This window comes from Ursus maritimus, unplaced genomic scaffold (genome assembly GCF_017311325.1).
Source record: "Ursus maritimus isolate PB19 unplaced genomic scaffold, ASM1731132v1 scaffold_6, whole genome shotgun sequence".
NCBI classification, from domain to species: Eukaryota; Metazoa; Chordata; class Mammalia; order Carnivora; family Ursidae; genus Ursus; species Ursus maritimus.
In genome coordinates, this window is record NW_024426774.1 from 70,117,751 (window position 1) to 70,138,381 (window position 20,631).

At 42.0% G+C, this 20,631-nt stretch overlaps 1 protein-coding gene across 1 annotated transcript; it reads left to right on the plus strand.

Annotated features, from left to right (window-relative positions):
• Window positions 1-373: 373 nt before the first annotated feature.
• Window positions 374-15,866, plus strand: STPG4 (sperm-tail PG-rich repeat containing 4). Its single transcript, XM_040623504.1, has 5 exons — window positions 374-1,316; window positions 3,236-3,295; window positions 4,400-4,657; window positions 15,521-15,585; window positions 15,797-15,866. The coding sequence occupies exons 1-5, from the start codon at window positions 1,236-1,238 to the stop codon at window positions 15,864-15,866; spliced, it is 534 nt and encodes a 177-aa protein (XP_040479438.1). The 5' UTR covers window positions 374-1,235.
• The last annotated feature ends 4,765 nt before the right edge of the window (window positions 15,867-20,631 follow it).

The following is a 20,631-nucleotide window of genomic DNA, read 5'->3' on the forward strand; positions in this document are numbered from 1 at the left end:
CAGACATGGTTCCAAACATTTCACTCAGCTTAGTCTGCGTAATCAGCCTGTATGGGTAGGTACTGATTTATTATCACCTTTATAGACAGATAAATCACAGCAGGGAGTGGTCAGATCCTGGTAGTCAAGGGAGGAGAGGGATTCAAGAATGAGGGAGTGGCGTAATCAATGCAGCAAAGACAAATGGGGTCAAGTTTGATAGTTGAAAAATCCCCATTGGATTTGGCGATTTTATTTGGCTAGTTTAGCAGGTGCAGTTTGAATAGAAATTGTGCACACATGTCGGATTAACATGGCTTTAGGAAAGTATGGGAGGTAAAAGAACTGAGTCTACTCTTGAAGTTTGTGAAAGGAAGGGAGAAACTTTATGGTATAGTGAACAGTGGGGTGCTGGAGCAAGACCTGGATTTGAACTCTGCCTCTGCCACTTCTATGTGATGCCCAGTCAACTATATGCTAAACTGTCCAAAGAAGCCTCTCTTTCCTCACCCATAAAATGGAATTAGTATTTACCTCACAGGGTTGCTGTGAGGATTGAATTAGATTATATGAAGTATTCAGAAAACAATACGTACTCCATCAAATGGAATTATTAAGGTTGAGGGGCGGGTTTGTTTCTAGAGATGAGAATGTTTATATAAAGGTTGAGAAGCTACAGCTAAAAGAGGTTGAATGTGAAAAGGGTCGATCAGAAGAAAGGGTGGTCCTCCGTTTCAAAGCTAGGGAAGCCCGCTGTGTCTAGTGCTTACTCCTAAAATCAGAGGCAGGAGAAGAGCCCCAGAATTTCCATCCGGAGGAGCTTAGAAACCACCTTAGAAAGTGGGTAGTAAGGCTGATTTTTGGCGCTAAAGCGAAGTATGCCTACGAAGCATACGGTCTCCCTGCTTGGCGGAGTGGCGTGGGGGTGATCTGGGAAAACGCCGGTGGGGATTATGGTACGCTCAGGCTCCCACAAACCTGTCTTTTATAAGCCTCCCTTGTGGCAGCTACCCACCCCAGGGCTCCGCAGCGCCTCCAGAGCCCTCTAGACTTACTCGCCGCAGCTGTGTGTGAAGGCGCCAGGAGCGATTTCCTGGGCACGCGGCGGGGCGCGGGGCCTCGGTGCGCCCGCCTCCCTTCCCCCATCACTGGACCCAAAGCTGGCGGGTGTCCTGCGCGCGCTCGGGAGCCCGCGGGCCCCAGGCGCCTCCTGGCAACCAGACACCGGCCTAGGCTGAGAGAGCGAGGAGGCCGCAATGGAGCAGCCAGTCATCGCCATCACCTCCAGTTCCCTCAGAGAAGACCTGGGACCTGGCAGTTTGGTAGTCACCTCCTTGGTACAGACGCCCTCCCCCCGCCCCCACTACCCACTGCCATCCCCCCGACCCGGGCTCCTCTGGTCCAACTCCCACGTCTCTCTAACGCTAACGCTGGGCCTTTGCGCCTCTTGGTTTGCTCTTCACACCTTTCCCTGCCCTCCTAGCTACCCTGCAGTCCGGTCGTCCTGATCTTTAACTGAGTCTGCTTGGTTTTATTTCCTCTTCCCTTGCTCTCCCTCATCCTTCCATTTGCCCGTTTCTGTATTTTCTTTCCTTCTTCCGTACTACCAACTGCGCTGGACAACTGCTTTGATTCCCCCTCTGATCAGAGAGGGTGGGTCTTTCCTTAGTCGAACGCGCACGTTTTTATCCCCTGCCTCTTATTTTAATATTTATAAAATATCTTAAACTACCTTCGTTTAGTTTTTAAGTATATTTGGGCGAGGGATATTTAGCCTATCTTTTGTAAAGTGATTCAGCCCTAAAATGGATTTGCAGTGATAGATGGGTGGGGTTTAGATAGCTTGCCTTGGGCAAAACACAACAGCAGCTGCCAATTACCTTCCTTTAGAAGTACCGTGTTTACTTCTCCCTTCTTCCCACTTGATTTTCCTGGTGCTAGGTAGAGGTGGGAGACTTGTCTTGACCTGCCTGAGAAAGTTTGATTTCTGTGACTATAAATGTGCAACAGAGGAGATTCAACATAAATCTAAGTAAGGGAACGTATAGGAAGAAATTCAGACTTAGTGCTTATGAAACAGTGTTTTGTTTTGTTTTTTTTTAAAGAGAAACGCACATTTCATAGTAAAACTAAAGCCCAGGGGTACTCATAAGCAGAGTGGCTATAAGTTGCTAAAAAGGAAGAATGAATTATATCAGTTTACTGATTAGTTTATTATTTCTAATGCACTGTTGCTTGAAATAACCTATATTTTGTAGTAATAACAAAAGCATTATAAATGGAAGTACAATTCAGTGTTGTAATGACTTCACCTAGCGAAAGCACAAAAGGAAAAAGCTAAACAGCTATGTTCTGTTGATGGTGAGGCTGAAACAAATGTGGAGTAATAATAAATGGGTATAGGGTACTTACTGTGGAAACCAAGAGCACCCTTGGAAACTAAGGAATGCGAAAATCATCTGCTTTTTAACTTGGCAGGTGAGGTGTTAAAAATAAAAGCAACCATTTATTTGCACTCGTTGTGGGTCCAAGTCTTTAAATGTATAATGACTTATTCTCATTCCAGCCTTGTTATGCCTTATTTTTTATACTCCGGAGAAGGAGTTGAGGCTCATAAGGGTTAAGTAACTTGTCTAGTGCTCCTAGTTTTTAAGTGGCAGAGCTGGGGTTCAAGGCCTAGTTGGTCTGGCTCCTTTATCATTCTGCCTCTTTAGTGTCACAGCTGGCTGGACAAGTGGAGAGAACTAGCTGTATCATATTCATATGATACATATTTGATAGTATATATAAAAACAGGAAACAGCAGTTTTCAACATTTGCCCTATCACTGGGATTTGTATCCCAATATCACATTAATTTGATGACTATATGCTTCTATCTTGAACTCCCAGCATAATCACCTGAATCATAAATCTATTATAATACAATTTTGGATTTACACAACTCTTTCCTTCCTAGGAACACCAAATTTTGTCATATCTAATTTTCCTTATGACATCTCTTGTGAGATGAGGATGTGTATTACTCTCATTTTTCCAAAGAGAATTTAGATGGGTATTTAGAAGCACTTCAACTCATAAAATAGCAATTTGAGGAAATACGACAGGCAAAATTTATTATTATGTAGCTTTTATTTTTATTCAGGCTGACCAATTTGATACGGGTATTGATTTCTTCAAGCAATGTTGTATAAAATATATTTAACTTCCAGGGATCACCTCTCAAATGAATAAGCACATTTTATGTTTGTTAATAGAAACCAACCCGAAAGGCATCCTCTGTTGAAAGAGAAGGATGGTGGAGAATAGCATTAATGGTATGTCTGGTTTTTATTCTTTCTATTCAAGTGATTCATATTTCCATTGATATTTTAATCAGCCTTAACTTTTACGTCACTAACAATTGCAAGAAAACTGTGGACCTTATTTCCTATTTATAATTTCAGTGTCAGCATCTGACTGAGAAGCTAACTTTAAATTTTGGATGCAGTACAAAGTAAAACAACTCTAGGAATCTGGGTGCTTTACAGGATCCGTAGATAAGGTCAATCTAGCTTCTGATCTCAGTGAGATTACACAAGAAAATGCCTCCATTCTATAAAAGGGGTTTGGGGTTCAGTTTTTATCTTAGATGGCATAGAGCTTGTGGTAAGTTCTGTTAACATGGTCAATGTAGGAAAGCAAGGTGGTAATATCGGAAAGAAAAAATGACCAGAAGATCCCCCTTTCAAGAGACAGCATTTCTATATTGTAGAAATATTTTCTGTCCACACCCTTCAATAATAGAGGGGCCCATGGGCCAAAGCCTTCTTGAAATGGAACTAATTTTAATGGTGAAACCAAGCCAGGTGCTCAGTAGAAATTCAGCCACAAGAGCAGCAGTGACTAAGCTTTCAGGTCTGGCCATGCAGCCACACTGTGATTGTGATTTGAAAGTACCAAACCTCCTATTGGACTGATGAGACCACATGCTCTGCCGGTTCGTCCTCAGTCTCGTGTTCGTATTTTTTTAGCTTCTCACTTGAGGGCTAGAGAGAAACGTGCAGTATCTACCAAGCAGAAGTAGGCTAACTTTTTTTTTAGTCAAGAAACTGCCCTGAGTGGTCTCAGGAGAGACCTGACATTTATAGGTCCAGCTGCCTGTCAAGTTTTAGTGTCTCTGAAGTTACCTTTGAAAAAGTTAAAACTTCCAACTATGACAACAACCCTTTTGCTATAATTCAGCAATGTCTCAGAAAGGAAATAATCATGATTCTCTTGAAATATCGTTCTGTCAGGAGTGTTTACTATATTTGGTAAAATTTTATTAAACCTTAAAACAGAAAGAAATGCTCCTTAAGAGGGACCCTTCTAAGAATGATGCTTTAGGGGATGTTACCAGTTTGCACACTGATCTGAAAAATGATGTCCATTTTCCACAGAACACTCCTATCCCTGGTACTTACCACTTGAAAACTTTCATTGAGGAATCCTTATTAAATCCAGTGATAGCAACCTACAATTTTAAAAACGAAGGAAGGAGAAAACCACCTCTTGTGCAAAGAAACGATCCAGTACTAAATGACCTTCCTCTGTACGCACCTCCTGACTTCTTGGACTTGTTAAAGAAGCAAATGGCTACTTACTCTTTTAAAGACAAACCTCGGGCAAGCCCCAGCACGCTGGTTTACAAAGATCAAGTAAGTGCTACTAGCAGCTCGGTTTTTGTGGGAAAGCTACCAAGAGCCCCTGAGGAAAATAGTCTGTGTACTTTGAGTGCATCTTCCCCGGGAGAAATTGAAAACCTTTAGGATGCCTTATTGCCTATAGAAATCAAACAAGGTCTGCCTAATTTGCAAGTATGTCCAGCAGGATTTTCTCCTGTGAGGCCTCCTTAACCCAGGAGAGTACATGGGGAGAAACTGTTGCCTCTCAGGCACTCTTGGCAGGATTCCCCTGACCTGGGGAGCTTCTGGAATCTTATCTGTGATGGGGCCATACTTCTGTTCCCTCAAGCAGTTTATACAGTGCGCACCTTCTTCTTCTTCTTTTCAAGAGAAAATTTTTCCAGTAAGTAGTGCCCTTTAATTAGAGTGTGGATATAACCGGATACCATAGGGAAAGTTTTAAAAAAATGTCTTATAGAAACGAGCACTGTGGTACCCGGAAGGTCAGATTCTACTCTGCTCCACCAGTTCATTCATAACATTGGTAATCGCGAGAGCACTGCTGCGCTTACATGCCAGGCTAGGTTCTGTGCAGGGAGGATGTTCCTGACTGGGGAGTATTTGAGTAACAATACAAGAGCAAATATATCAAGCGCTAAAATAAATAGCATGGCAGGAAATGCCAGGGGGGTTTCAGTGTAGGCTGGGTTGAAAAGCTGGAAGGCTCCCTGGATTAAGTAGGACCCAAGCCGGACCTTGAATAATACATGACAGTTATGTGGCTCTTACTAGCTTACTGTGAGCTTCCACACGTACTCTCTTAGTTGTTCTTCCCCAGCATTCTGAAATAGGCGGAACAGATGTTATCCCCATTCTGTATGTGAAAACCAAGGTGAGTAGATACTAAGTCACTCGTTGAGAGGCACGTAGCAGATAAAAGTAGGTGAGGCGGTACTTTTAACTGAGGGTTTCTGAGCCCACATCTGGTGCTTTTTCCAGTGTGCCCCTGGCTCTGAACGAGGGGCAGAGTTTGGATGGTTGGATCCAGAGTAGGTGTTTCAAGGGAGGGGCACAACTTTGTGGACGGCCTCTTCCAGGCTGGCAGATGCAGAGTTGTGACTTGGCCTTTGAGACTTGGGACTTTAGGCCTCCCATTTATTAAAGATTTTTTTTAAAAGATTTTATTTATTCATTTGAGAGAGTGGTAGAGGGAGAGAGCACGAGTTGAAGAGGGTCAGAGGGAGAAGCAGACTGCCCGCTGAGTGGGGAGCCCAGTGTGGGCTTGATCCTGGGACTCTGGGATCACGACCTGGGCTGAGGGCAGACACTTAACCAAGTGAGCCACCCAGGCACCCAAAGATTTTTTGTAATTCGTGAGAGAGAGAGGGCACACAAGCAGCGGGGAGGATCAGAGAGAGAGGGGTGCCTGACTCGGGGCTCGATCCCAGGACTCTTAGGATCATGACCTGAGCAGACGCTTAACTGACTGAGCCACCCAGGTGCCCCTGGGCCTCCCATTTATAAAGAAGCCAGTAATGGTATCAACCCCTACAACTTTATCAGAATATTGTTGTGATAACCTGAGAAGAAATGCATTGCAACTGGAATTTGAATTAAATACAAGGGCTGTGGTTGTGAAGATGGACAAGAAATTTTCATCAGGATGAGCACATCATAACCAACATGTAAACCCTTGCTACTGCTTTGCAAATTATAGCTTTGAAACAGGACAGAGTGATAAATGTTCATTGGGTAAATCTTATCCTGTTTGCTTCAGTGGATGAATACAAACACTAAATTATGCTGGGACTTTTATGGCTTGGTATCGGGTAACCACGCTACATGTGAAATCATTCTGCCACCTCCAGTGCAAAATCATTCTTCCTCATTCTGCACCACTGTTTACTGCCCTTCTGCTTCCTCTCTTCTTGCTGTTAGGGGTTGTTGAGAGTAGGCCAAGGCCCACTGCCGAAAGGAAAAAACACAGAAGGTTGGCATTAGGCAAAATCTAAAGCTTTAAAAGACCATAAGATTTTGGCTTACCCAGAGGGGGGATAACACCTGAAAACATACTCTTTCTGTTTCTTTCTTTTTCCTCTCTCCCCCCCACCTCCCCCAAAGGATTGTGCTGTAGAAAGTGGAAGAATTAAATGTTTTCCTAATTTTCTGTTTCAAAGGGTATACGATAATGTTCCCAGGAGGAGAGAGAGTCAGATGTAACATTATTTACACCACCAATAAAATTCGCAATTCTGGTTTTTTAAAAGCAGAGCTCAGTAAAATAATAATTTGAATCTGAGGTAGATAGAGTATCCATTGTTGTTATTTATTAACACAGAACAACATTCTCCAGCTTCACGATTTTTAATAGAACAGTCACTTTATACCCCCTTAGCGCTGCTTTTTATTTGTAAGGAAGTTTTTGCTATTTTCAACACCTTTATTCTGAAGCATGTAACTCACTGGAGAATCTATATCAAAGACTCCTATCAGATGTGTGTGTGTGTGTATATGTGTGTGTATATGTGTATATGTGTGTGTATATGTGTATATGTGTGTGTGTATACTCATCTATGTCTGGCTCTTTCCAAAGACTTTGAAATGGCCGTACAATGTTTACAATAATTTGTATTTATTTTCGAGGAGTAATAGGTTTTTATTGTAGGACATGTGTACACATGTGGGGCCGTGTCTCTCCCTAGCGTTATGAGCTGCTCTGGACCTGGTTGCCATCCTCCACTAGCTCCTGGATTCCTCCCCGTCATTGCTGGATGATTTTAGCTCCTTTGTGCCCCCACTCTCTCCACTGCGCCTGTCATGGTTTCAGTGCACCTATACGTGATCGTCCAACAATCTGGCTTTTCAGTTTCGTGAATTCTCCTTTGCGCCACTCACTCTTTAGAGTTGTTTTGTTTGGTTGGGTTTTTTGGCTTTTTTTTTTTTTTTTTTACATTCCTTAGAGTTTTTCTTTTTTTTTTTTTTTTAAAGATTTTATTTTATTTATTCGACAGAGATAGAGACAGCCAGCGAGAGAGGGAACACAAGCAGGGGGAGTGGGAGAGGAAGAAGCAGGCTCATAGCAGAAGAGCCTGATGTGGGGCTCGATCCCATAACGCCGGGATCACGCCCTGAGCCGAAGGCAGACGCTTAACCGCTGTGCCACCCAGGCGCCCCCCTTAGAGTTTTTCAAGACCAATCATTTCAGTCCTCCATAATCTTAATGGCATGCAACCCGTTCTTATCACCCTCTCCCAATCTTCTATTTCCCTTACCCTAGAACCCTAGCCCCAACAATTTTTCTGTCCTCCCAATCCCTAATCCATGGATCCTACCTCCTTTTTCACTGCCTCTGACTTTCTGATGTTTTCCTTCCTTGCAGAGCTGCAGATCCTAGTCACTCAGAGTTTCTCCCTGCATACGCCGACAGTCCCTTGACCGGGTGGCTCATCTTACCTGTCTGGCAAGGCCATCACAGTGATTAAGTCCAAGTCTCTGGGAACTTGATCCCTGCATCCATGCAGCTGAATGACTGGTCTCCTTTTAAATTCTTCACCTTGCCTGGCACTGAATGGACATCCCTAGTGTGTTTTCTCTGCCACTCTTGTAGGTGGCTTTATCTCACATCTCCCCTCTTTCCAAAGCCCCAAGTCCTCCTCCTCAGTCCTCCCTGTTCTCTCTTCTCACCTCCTTCAGCCCCTTCTCCCTGACCTCTTCATGTTGGAGTGCCCCTAGGCCCTCACACCTCTTCCCCTTCTACACTCACTCCCTTGGTGTTCTCATTCAGTCCCAAGGCTTTGGATACCATCTATTTGTTTGAGATTTCCAAATTTATATCTCCTTGACTTGTATATCCAACTGCCTTTTTGACTTCTGCACTTGTAGGTCTAATTCAGGGTTTCTCAGCATTGGCACTATTGACATTTTGGATGGGATTTTTTTTTTTAAGATTTTATTTATTTGACAGAGAAAGACATGGCAAGAGAGGGAACAGAAGCAGGGGGAGTGGGAGAGGGAGAAGCAGGCTTCCCACTGAGCAGGGAGCCTGATGCAGGGCTTGATCCCAGGACCCTGGGATCGTGACCTGAGCCAAAGGCAGAAGCTTAATGACTGAGCCACCCAGGCGCCCCTGGATGGGATAATTCTTTGTTGTGGGGGCTGTTCTGAGCTTTGTAGGATGTCCAGCAGCATTCCTGGATAATTAGATGCCGTTAGCTAAGTAAATGTCATTAGCAGTCCCCCCTCCCAGTTGTAACAACCCAAACTGTCTCCAGACATTGCCAAATGTTCCCTGGGGGTGGGTGTGGGGGGAATATAACCAACCAAACAACCAACCAACCAACCAACTGACCTCCTTCCTGATTGAGAACCTTTGTGACAGTGGGTGTGGTTGTTCTCAGGGTCCACAGGTTTATTGTGAACTGGCTTCATTCTCTTCCTGCCCTGGCCTCCTGGCTGCTTCTTGAGCTTGCCACTGCACCCTGGAGTCTTTGCACTGGATCTTCCTTCTTCTGGAGCACTCTTATTCCAGATATCTGCATGGCTCACTCCATCCCCTTCTTCAGGTCTTTCTTCAAGTGTCACCTTCTCAATGAGACCCATTTAAATTGGCCATCTGACACTCCTGCCCTTCCCTACCCTGTCCTTCTTATTTTTTCTTCAGCACCTGTAGCCATCAATACACTCTGTAATTTACTTGTACTTTGCATTCATTATTTGTGGTCTGTTTGCCCCCATGAGCATGAAGCTTCATGAGGACATGAATATTAATTTGTTTTGCTTGCGGTTACGTCTTTGCCTCTAGAACAGTATCTGGTGATTAATGTGTGTTGAATGTGGAATGAATGAATGATTACCCAACTATCTGATATCTGACTAGGCTTTACTCTATTTGTTTCCTTTGATGTGTGATTTTCTTTGTGTAGTATTGTTCACTGTTCCTCAAAACTTATTTTCATGAACCCTAAGACCTAAGATGACAGTGTTTTCCTTCAGAGAAGGCTTGCTTTTGGTTCTGCTGATACTTGGGGGAGCTACCAATCTGATGCCACTTGAAATGACTGCTTACGTGTTCTTGGATCGCTCCAGTAATGGGAATTTGGATTGGAATCCATGAAAGGGACCAGCCCATGGTTACACTCTCTCAATGTGGATTTCTTCCCCCTTTTCCAGTTCTGCTTAGCACCAAGGCAACTCTGCCTACAGACCCCGAGCAGTGGGTGATATGGGAGGGCTTACTTACAGGAAGTGCTCTTTCAGGGTCTCTAATTCCTGTGGGTAGGATTCCCATTAGATCACCATCATTAATGGGCCCAGGCTTTGACCTCTGGATCCTTGTAACACTCTGAAGTTCCCTCAAATGCAGCTCTGTTCTTCTGCTGAGTTTAGTCTGGACCAGCAAATAGCCTCTGGGCAAAACTTGGCCACATACCTCTCTGGCTTCTTGCTATGTCTTGCTTTGAGGTTCTTATAATTCCTTATTATCTGGTTAGCAATTTCATATCATTTTAAAAACTCTTGTTGGTTTGCTTTTAATATTTTATTCCTCATTTTTGGTAGTTGTGTGCCGTGGGAAGGTTTACCATCCAAACAACCTAGCTCGCCATTAATAGAAATCAGACCTTTTTTTTTCCCCTTAGAAAGATACTGTAAATCTTTTCCACACCATTATGTATTCTCTTCCCTCATTTTAAATAGCTGCATAGTTTCCTACTGGATGGGCATATCCTCATGTACTCATTCATTTTCTGCTATTAGTCACAGAGTGGAATTGTTGGGGAAAGGTATGCAGGTGTCTAAGTCTTTGGAGATGCATTGCCAAAATGCTCTTACAGAAAAATTGTGCCATCCGGCAACTCTCTCTTGCAGAGTAGAATAAATCCGGTAGCACTTTACATCCACTGTTTATGTTTTCAACTAAAAACATGGATCAAATGACTTAAATGGGAAATTTTAAAGTATAAACTTGAACTCAGTATGCTAGGGGAACTTCTGAACAACCCGAAGTCAGCTACGCGTGTGCCAGAGTCTCCCGACAATGAACAGGAAAGAGAGAAGATAGTGACTCTGCCCCTGTCTGTAGCCAGTGAGTCAGTAACTGTGTGGCTTCAACACTTTTGTATCAAAGGGTAAAAATGAGTCATGTTCTCTCTCCTTTTTTTTTTTAATTTAAATTTTAGATAGTTAGCATACAGTGCAATATTGGTTTCTGGAATAGAGTCATGTTCTCTTATAATCCAATTGAAATAGATAGTCTAGTTTAAAAATGAAGAAAGGATATGACTAGCAATTGACAAAGAGACATACCAGTTACTAAAAAAAACAAAAGCACAAAGTGATGCTTGGCTTCAACTGATAATTAAATAGTTACAAAGGAACAAAAGCAGCTAGACACAGTTCTTTTGCCTGTCAGATGATCAACAATTTAAGTTTGATGATACCCGTTATTGGCAAAGAGTGTACAGAAACAGATATTCTCACACACTGTTTGTATAATACAAATTGTTGTGAGTATTTTGGAGGGTAATTTGGTAATTCCTAGCAGATTTAAATGTACATAGGAAGGGATGCCTGGGTGGCTCAGTTAGTTAAGCATCTGCCTTTGGCTCAGGTCATGATTCCTGGGTCCTGGGATCAAGTCCCACATCTGGCTCCTTGCTCAGCGGGGAGCCTGTTTCTCCCTCTGCCGGCTGCTCCCCCGCTTGTGTTCTTGCTCTCTCTCTCTGACAAATAAATAAATAAAATCTTTTAAAAAATGCACATAATAAGTGATTCCACTGTCAGGAATTTACCCTACAAATGGTCTTACAAAAGTACAGTGAGATACTATATACAATACCGCAGCATGTTTTATAATTTTATTTAACCAGACGACTAATTATATAATGGTCCATCCATACAGTGGATGGTATACTGTACAACCATTAAAAATAATGAGGTAAATCTATATGTGTTGATATGGAAACATCTCCAAGATATATATGACTAAATGAAAATACTCAAGGAACAGACCTGTATGTGTAGCATAATCCCGTTTGTATGAATGAAAACAAATATACCTATATATGATGCTAAATGCATCCTTTCTTTTCTTGAGAGTTACTTAAGCAATCATTAACAGTGGCTTCCATTCGAGAAGTAAAGGGTTAGGTAGGGGGCAAGGAGACTTACCTGTTATTTTTTTCTTTCTATAGACTTTGAATGTAACGCAAGCGATGTTCTTTTCAATCATGCTCATTTGTAAAGAAATCCAAATTTTTTCCAACATTTCTTCTATTTTATCTCATTACAGTTTCCATTTTAAAACGTCTCTTATTTACTTCCCAGGTTGGGAACATTTCAATGAAAATCAGAAACAAAACTTAAAATTGCTTCAAACTTCTGTCCAGATTGGCTTTAGCCTTGGAAGATGAAGCTCCCGTGAAAGGAAACAAGTTTGGCGATTCTGCTTCTCTCCACCCCCAGATCAGAATGTGGTCAGGCTGGAAAGGCACCCCTAAGTGCCATTTTATTTTAATTTTTTAAAAGATTTATTTATTTTTATTTTAGAGAGAGAGTGGGGGTGGGGAGGAAGAGAGAGAATCCCAAGCAGACTCTGCTGAGCACAGAGCCTGATGTAGGGCTGCCTCTCACCACCCTGAGATCATGACGAGTTGAAATCAAGAGTCAGATGCTTAGCCGACTGCGCCACCCAGGCGCTCCTCATTGTGCATTTAAATAAAAAACGTGGCGGCCCTCAGAGTTGGCCCATTTTGCAAATATTTTTTGAGGTTGAGCTCTCAAAGAGTACCTGCAAGGCAAAGCGATACTTGTCACATGCAAATATGTCAAGAGAGTGGCCAGTGAAAATAAATTTTGAAAAATGGATTCAGAGGCTTGTCTCAGGGACTGGGACCCACTGATAGTTCTTAGTTCATTTGGAGCTGATGAAAAGTACAGGGTACTGGCAAAACTAAGGACAATATCATAGCTAGTATGAGGCAGGCTTCTTTTTGAGAAAGTCCTGTGTCATCTTATTTCTCAGAACCAAATGTGAGTAGTGAATCAGTGATGCTTTCATATGACATAAGAGACTTTACTTCTCAGAGAGAAGGTACATTTGATGAAATTTCTACCAATAGCGCCTAAAAATATTGTACCTACCAGCCCATTTGCTGCATTCACCTTATGATTATTCTCCTAGGGCTTCTAAAGGGACGAAAAATCTGTTTCCTTCCATCCCACCTATTTATGGATCCAGGTGTTCAGAATATTGTCATACCAAAGACCGAATAAGGAGAGTTGGAGGTTTTCACTTATTCCAGTTTTCTGACATTGAGGGTGCTGATACAACACAGCTGAATTAAGTATCCATGCTAGTATCATCCTGCTGTATTTTACGGCTCCGAGATATCGCTAGATTTCTGAATGCCTAATCAACACGGACTGAAACAATTAGCTAGAGTCAGGTATTATTATGGACTCATTGTCTAGATTCTCTGAGTCTTACATTACAAATGAAGAACTGAGAAGCATATGTAGGACTTAGGAAAGTGTGTGTGTGTGTGTGTGTATATATATATATGTACATATATACACATGCACATATACATTCTTTTTCATATATATGTGTGTGTATATATATTCCATTAGACCCAAGGATAATGGAGCCACCGAGATAGTTTGCAACAAGTTCAACAATGTGCAGAGAAACAGTCTCCTAAGTGAGTCTCTATTTAAGACTATGGGAAAAAAAATCAGCCCTCTGTCAGCTATATTAAATAGCAAAGAATGGCCAGTGCAAGTAAAATAGGACAAATAGAGAAGCTATGGGTAACCAATATTTCTTTCTAGATTAATGCTCAGAGTTTTTTCATGAGTACTTTATTACATAAATCTTTTGTGATTGCTGAGTATAGAACAAACAGCAGCTTAAGTTTTTTTTTTTCCACTTTTCACTTCTCTTTCTTATTTCTTCTCCTGTGTATGTGTGTGTATGTGCTTGAGAGAGAGAGAGTGAGAGCACAAGAGCAATGAGCATTAAACTATATGCACAGTTTAAATAGAAAGCAAGTATCCATGTAACCATCATCAAAATCAAGAATAAAATGCTATGGCCCCTAAGAAGGCCGCTTGCTTAAAATACATTCCTGTGCTCCCATGGTGTGATTAAACAAACAAACTCACGTTTCTTTGGTGTTTATTATGTCTAGTGACTATTAACAAGGCACAGGTGCATCAGGACAATGTATTTCATCACAAAATCTGTATTTACTGTTATCACTGTATCCACGAAAAGCTTCCTCTGCGATCAAAATTGTATTAATATGTGAAAGACAGCTGTGGGGTAAAATATAATAGCTGAACTTCCAATGTGGCAGATAATGCCAGGATATGGATGCCTCATTTTCAGCAAAGGCAGTGTTGTATCTTTTAAATCTGATTTTAAAATAATAGGGGCTGGGGGAGATTGTTCACTTCAAGGAAGCCTTCTTCCCAGGATTTTGTAATACAACTCCTTCCTGCCAGCTCCTTCAACATAGGAAGTTCCGGAGGTCGGGGCAGTCTTCTTTCTCCTGGCTTCTGGTTCTCCTTCCTTCTCTTCCTCCCCTCTGTCACAGTCCCACTCTGTGCAAACCGGTTCCCGACACTCCCTTACCTCACATGCTTCTGGGCTAATATCTATAGATCCAGAGACAATGGAGCCACCCAGGTACTTTGCAACAAGTTTGGCAGTGGGCAGAGAGACAATCTCTTCTGCAACATTCCTCCTTAAAATGCCCTCCGTGGCCCCCTGGAGGAAGTCCTGCCTTCCCTAAAACCCCACTCCAATTTCAGTCTTTGCCATCCTCAAACCACTCAGGTGGATTTATTTATTTAATTATTGCCCCCTGGCTTTATTGAGATATGATTGGCAAGTGAAATTGCATCTATTTAAGGTGTACATGAGGATTTTATATTTGTACGCATTGTGTGAGGCACCTGGGTGGCTCAGTCAGTTGATTTTGGCTCAGGTCATGCGCTCAGGGTCGTGGGATCGAGCCCTGCAGTGGGCTCTCCCTCTCCCTGTCTCTCCCGCACCCCAAAGAAAAAGAATCTATATCTGTATGTATTGTGAAATGATTACGACGTCAGGTTAATTAACACATCCGTCACTTCTCATAGCTACTATTTTGTGTATGTGTGGTGAGGACACATAAGATCTACTCTCTTGACAGTTTTCAAGCATCCAATAAGTATCACTCTAGTCACCATGCTGTACATTATTATTATTATTTTTTAAAGATTTTATTTATTTATTCGACAGAGATAGAGACAGCCAGCGAGAGAGGGAACACAAGCAGGGGCAGTGGGAGAGGAAGAAGCAGGCTCGTAGCAGAGGAGCCCGATGTGGGGCTCGATCCCATAACGCCGGGATCACGCCCTGAGCCGAAGGCAGACGCTTAACCGCTGTGCCACCCAGGCGCCCCTCCAGTCTGTCTTTTATAATTTTATTAATCGTACTTTATATTAGAATTGTTTATGTACGTGCCTTCTCACTCCTGCTGGCCAGAGACCATATCTCTCTTACCGTTGTATTCCCCACCACACCTAGCAGTACTTTACTCACAGAGCGGGCTCACCAAATGGTAGTTGAATGGATTTTTTAAATCTAGTACATTTAAAATATGATCAATTGTACAGCATTTTTCTATGCATCATCTCAGGCACACTATCATAAAATGTACTCTGCAAAAGGGAATATTTGTTGACTGTTTTGAAAGCTCCATCTTTGAAAATGTACTTTTTCCACTATTAAGATCGAGAATAAGTTATATAATGCTATATGGTCATAAAGGATTATGAATGACAGGTAATAAGATAAAGTGAGCTTAAGACCTGTATTAATCTATTTTTGGTGTCCTTGTCCATTCTATGTAGTCAGTTAAGCTTTCACCAGGGCAATATGATCTACTTCCTGCACCAGTTCCCAAGCACGCTTCCAGGTAATTATATACTTATTAAGTTGCTTTTAATAATTTCACTCATGCCTTTTTATTTACATACTTAACCAATACTAATGCTTTTAAACCTTATTTATGCCCATCATTTCTAGATTAGCATTTTTAAATATTTAGGGAGAGATAGGGAAGAAGTTAACAAAGTTCCCACATTAAAAAAATAGATTTAGAACATTGTCTTTTTTTTTTAATATAGGAGCTTCGTATTTCGTTCTACAGTTCAAAGATTTCCAACAAGCTGCTTCACTCCTGTAAGTATATTGTAGACAATTAACTCGTGATGAATTTTGTGTTTAAAATATGCAGTAGTTCATTTTGATATATCAAGATTAACATTTTGTTCACTGTAGAAGATAAGCAAATGATTAATGTAATTGATTTAAGATACTTAAAGTATATCTGAAGATATACCAGAGATTTCAAGGTAAGTAACCCATTTGTGTCAAGTTACAGAAGAAAAATAAAAGCTCCTTTCCTTTCTGTAGGTCTTGACTAATATCACCTTCTCGGTGAAGTCATCCCTAGTCACCTGTTCAGAATTTCCTGTGCCCCCTTCCTTGGTTAATTTTTCTCCACAGTGCTCATCACTGTCCAATACACTACACTCAGACATTAGTTTATCCTGTTTTATCTGTCCCCCCTACTGGAATGTAAGCTTCATGAAGGTGGGGACTTTTGTCCGGTTTTGTCCTGTATATGTAATACCTAGAAAAATGGCTAGCACATGGTATTTATTGATGAAATTAATCAAATCAGAGATATTCAATAGATCATTGTATTAACAACAAAAAGGGAAAGTATCTCTGGTTTCTTTCAAAATGCCTTCCTGTTTCTACAGATTTCCAAATATATGTCCATATGTTTTGATAAAAATGAACTCCTTTAGGTAATTAACTGGTAGGATGCCAAAAAACAAATAATTACATAAACATTTTGAAGGATTAAGGAAATATGAAATTATTTTGGGGTGGTTTGATGGGCTTGAGTTACTTATTTGTAACTAGAAACCCCGGGGGAGAAAGACATACAGTGAACATCTGAAAGAGGAATTTAGATAACAGAGTTCAGAAACAGACCCTAGACTATATAAGGTTTTTATATTTGATAAAGATGGTATGACAAATCAGTAGGGAAAGGAAGAGAATATTTTATGCTGGGAATTGATTAAATAACTTAGAAATTAAGTTAGATTCTTCCTACCACATATTAAAATAAATTCCATATTGATGAAAGAATTAAATGAAGCATAAAACCAGAAGAAAATAAATTAGCCTATATCTAATTTTAGGATAAGACAGATTTTCTGAGATCAGAGCAGTGGGTGAACTGCAAAGGAGAAGTATTTGATTTGATTACACAACATTTAACATTTCTTGTATATCAGAAGACCAACTGTAAACAAAGCTAACAGGCAAGTGCAAATTCGGAAAAGTTATTTTCCACATACGTGGCAGATAAAGGGCTAATGGCCTTATTTAAACTTCTCTTAGCAATCTAGAGGAAAAACATCAATAGAAAATTAAAAGAGGTGAAGGCCAGGATTGGGCCATTCATATAACAAGAAGTTCAGATAGCCAACAAAGGTGAAGAAATTTTGATCCCACGAACAAGTGTGAGAAACTAAAAGGCTAACTGAAAACTTTCTCTATGTGGGTGGTGTGCTGGGCTGAATAATGGCCCCAAAGATGTGGCCATGTCCTAATTCTTAGAACCTGTGAGTGTTACCTTGTGTGGCAGAAACTGCCTTGCCCACGTGATTATGGGAAGGATCTTGAGATGGGGAGATTGTCCTGGATTCTCCGGTGGGCCCTAAATGCAGTCACAAGTGTCCTTATAAGAGGGAGGCAGGTGGAGATTTGAGAAGGGAGAGAAGGCAGTGTGGTCACAGAGGCAAAGGTGGGAGTGATGCCACCACAAGCCAAGGAAGGTGGCCGTCCCCAGAAGCTGGAAGAGGCAAGGACAGACTCTCCCCTAGAGCCTCCAGAGGGAGCAGCACCCCCAGTGACACTGATGTCAGACTTCTGGCCTCCAGAATTATGAGAGAATAAAATTCTGTTGTTTTAAGCTACCAAATTTACAGAAATTTGTCACAGCAGGCACAAGACATTAATACAGGTGGGGATTATGTCCAGTGGATTTCACAGTGGATTGATGGGAGGAGGACATGGTTTTTCCTTTGGGTATCCCTAGGCTCTTTCTCTCGCACATGTCAGTAGCTGCAAAATGACTCCTCGGACTCTGGCTCAGTGTACAGACCAGGGCTTCGGGAATGGGCCAGTTGCCGGTGTTCTGGGAGCTGAGTCAGGGAAGAGCTGGGGGTGTCACTGTTTGGTGTGTGGAGAAGTTCACTTAATTCCTGTTTCTGGTAAAGTGCCTGGGGCTCCTGTGTCCAGTTGTCTGGAACAGTCTCCCCAGAAATGCACCCCGCCCCACCCGGATGCAGGAAAGGGGGGAGGTAGAGGGACCTGGAGAGAAGAGGTCTGCCAGTCCTCCTGCTTTCAGCCCCCACCTCTCCATTCCCACCTCACAGGGGCCTCATGCCTAAAATTCCTGACCTTCTCTTGGGTTCTGTGGAGCAAATCAGCCTGCACCCCTAGCAGCTTCAGCTGTCTCCACTGTGCCATATGAGGTCCCATTCCTCCAGGTGGCTTCCTGTCTTCCCCCAATATGTTCTCTCTGTTGGCTGTTGTCTCTTCTCTTGGCTGTGTGTGTGTGTGTGTGTGTGTGTGTGTGTGTATGTGTGTAGAATGGGAGGTGGATAGTTATGCCTTTCTTATTTGATGGGAGGAATGGAAATAGATGCCTATGTGTAGTTGGCTTTGGCAGCAAGCAGTCAAGACACCTGGATTTTTTTTTCCCCCTGGGTAATAACTCTGTTTCCCTTGAAATATATGCTTTAAATGAATGCTGTGAGCTGATAATGATTTGTTTACTATTAGTAAGGAAGGACTCAATCAAAAATAAGTTGATTTTAGTTCAGGTTAGGCGTCCTGGACAAGCAGCCTGGGATGTGAAATAGCACAAGCCAGTTGATTCTGACAGTTTTTGCCTTCGTTCTCATTGCTTTTATGGAGACAAGATTTTTCGAGATCCTTATTCTGCCATTTTCATTGATGTCACCTCATCCATTCTATTTTATAAATAAAAGTGATTCACTGATTTGGAACATCCTGTCCTTCAACAAAGTGAAAAGAATACTTTCATGGAAAATGTTCTAAGACAAAGAAATAGCCCAGGGCTGTGATTCATGTCTGTCTTAAACATGCATTCCCAGAGCAGAATGTGGCTTTGGTTTAGATCCACAAACTTGTAAACTGCAGAAAGCAAACTCCTTTGATCCCAACAGTGGGACGTGGTGATGCGCTGTGTGAATATGGTACAGAAATACTGCTTACTGTTCTCAAACCTTTTTGAGATAAATGCAGTAATCTTCAGGCCATTATAATATGCCACTTAACCTTTATCTGAAAATCTAATTGGATTGATTTTATCATTCAGTTTTATTGCTCTAGAAATTAACAGTATAATCACAGAACTGTTAAGGACTTTTAGAACTGGGAGAAAGTTTATAAATGAGCTACACTTGACCCTTGAACAACACGGATTTGAATTGTGTGGGCCCACATATATGTAGGTTTTTTTCAGTAAATACAGTATAGTACTGTAAATGTATTTTCTCTTTCTTATAATCACCTTAATATTTTTCTATAGCTTACGTTATTTTAAGTGTACAGTATATAATCCATACAACATATAAAACACATGCTAATCCGCTATATATGTTATGGGTAAGGCTTTCAGTCAACAATAGTCTATTAGTAGTTAAGTTTTAGGGGAGTGTGAAGTTATACGTGGATTTTCCACTGCTCGGGGGCCGGTGCCCCTAACCCCCACGCAAGGGTCAACTGTATCTATTAGGGTTGGCTTTGATGATGATAGCCACCATCATTCATTGAGTGTTTTCTGGTGTGGCTGCATTTAATCCTCGGAGCAACTTGGTGGGTTAGTATTTCACCTCTACTTCACAGGTCAGGAAATGAAAGTAGTTTACAGAGGTTACATGGCCATTTAGGAAGTGGAGCCGTGACTTAGACCCTGTCTCTGGTGACCTCCAAACCTGGGCTCTGAGCTGTGCTGCCTAGTGCGTGAGCATGATCAAGTGACTTGCTTAGTGCCTTTGGACATTTAGAGCTGGTCCAGGGTCAAATCCAAGTGGCAGACATTGTGTTGTCTCTGGTGTCACCATTCCTCACTGATGACTAAGGCTTGTTCATGGGCCCAGGTTGGCCGGCTTGACCTTTTTTGCAGAAGGATGAGTTCACATGCTGGAGGCTTCTCTCTCCTGGGAGGGCCATCTACCAGCCTGCCTGGTAGGCCCTGATCGTCTAAGATCTTACAATGGGTGGATGCAGCTTAGGCTCCAGCTGGGAGACTTGCTACACTGGCTTTTCTTAATTGGCCATATTTTTTCCCTGGGACATCTTTAGGGTGTTAGAACTTTTAGTCTTTTCTCAGCAAAGCCTCTTTGTAAAAAGCTGGACTCAACTGAGTCTAGCTGACTTCAATAGAAGTTCTTTCATCTGCTCTACACATCTCTTTTGGGGGGCAGTGTGTGTAAGGCCCTATGCTAGGTAGCTATTGTTGAGTATTCAATGGCAAATGAGACATTTTATCAGTGTTCTCCCTTCCCTCTCGAAGGGCAAAGACACACTAAAGTCAATAACCCAACCAAGGTGTGCCCATACAAGCACACAGAAACTTACACAGATGAAATGAGAGTCTGGGATTCAATGCATGTGACACAATGCATGTGTCTGACTAGCGTGAGACCAAATGGCTTGGCACACACAACTTGAAACGTGGCACCCAAAATTAGACACTGATGACTCAAGTTTAATATTATCTGTTGATAGAAGCACATGTACCTTCTTCCTTCTGAGAGCCATCTCCAGAACTTTCTGATACATTCCCTGGTAAGCTTCTTAGCAAGTGCTGACTCCAGGCTGAGGAAGGAGATAAGGGCAGCAGTGA

Excerpts from the sequence above, each read along its gene's own strand:
- STPG4 (XM_040623504.1), top strand. The coding sequence starts at position 1,236 with ATGGAGCAGCCAGTCATCGCCATCACCTCCAGTTCCCTCAGAGAAGAC. Across the intron at positions 3,296-4,399 it reads GGTGGAGAATAGCATTAATG|AACACTCCTATCCCTGGTAC; the intron begins GTATGTCTGGTT and ends CATTTTCCACAG. Across the intron at positions 4,658-15,520 it reads CGCTGGTTTACAAAGATCAA|TCAGTTAAGCTTTCACCAGG; the intron begins GTAAGTGCTACT and ends CATTCTATGTAG.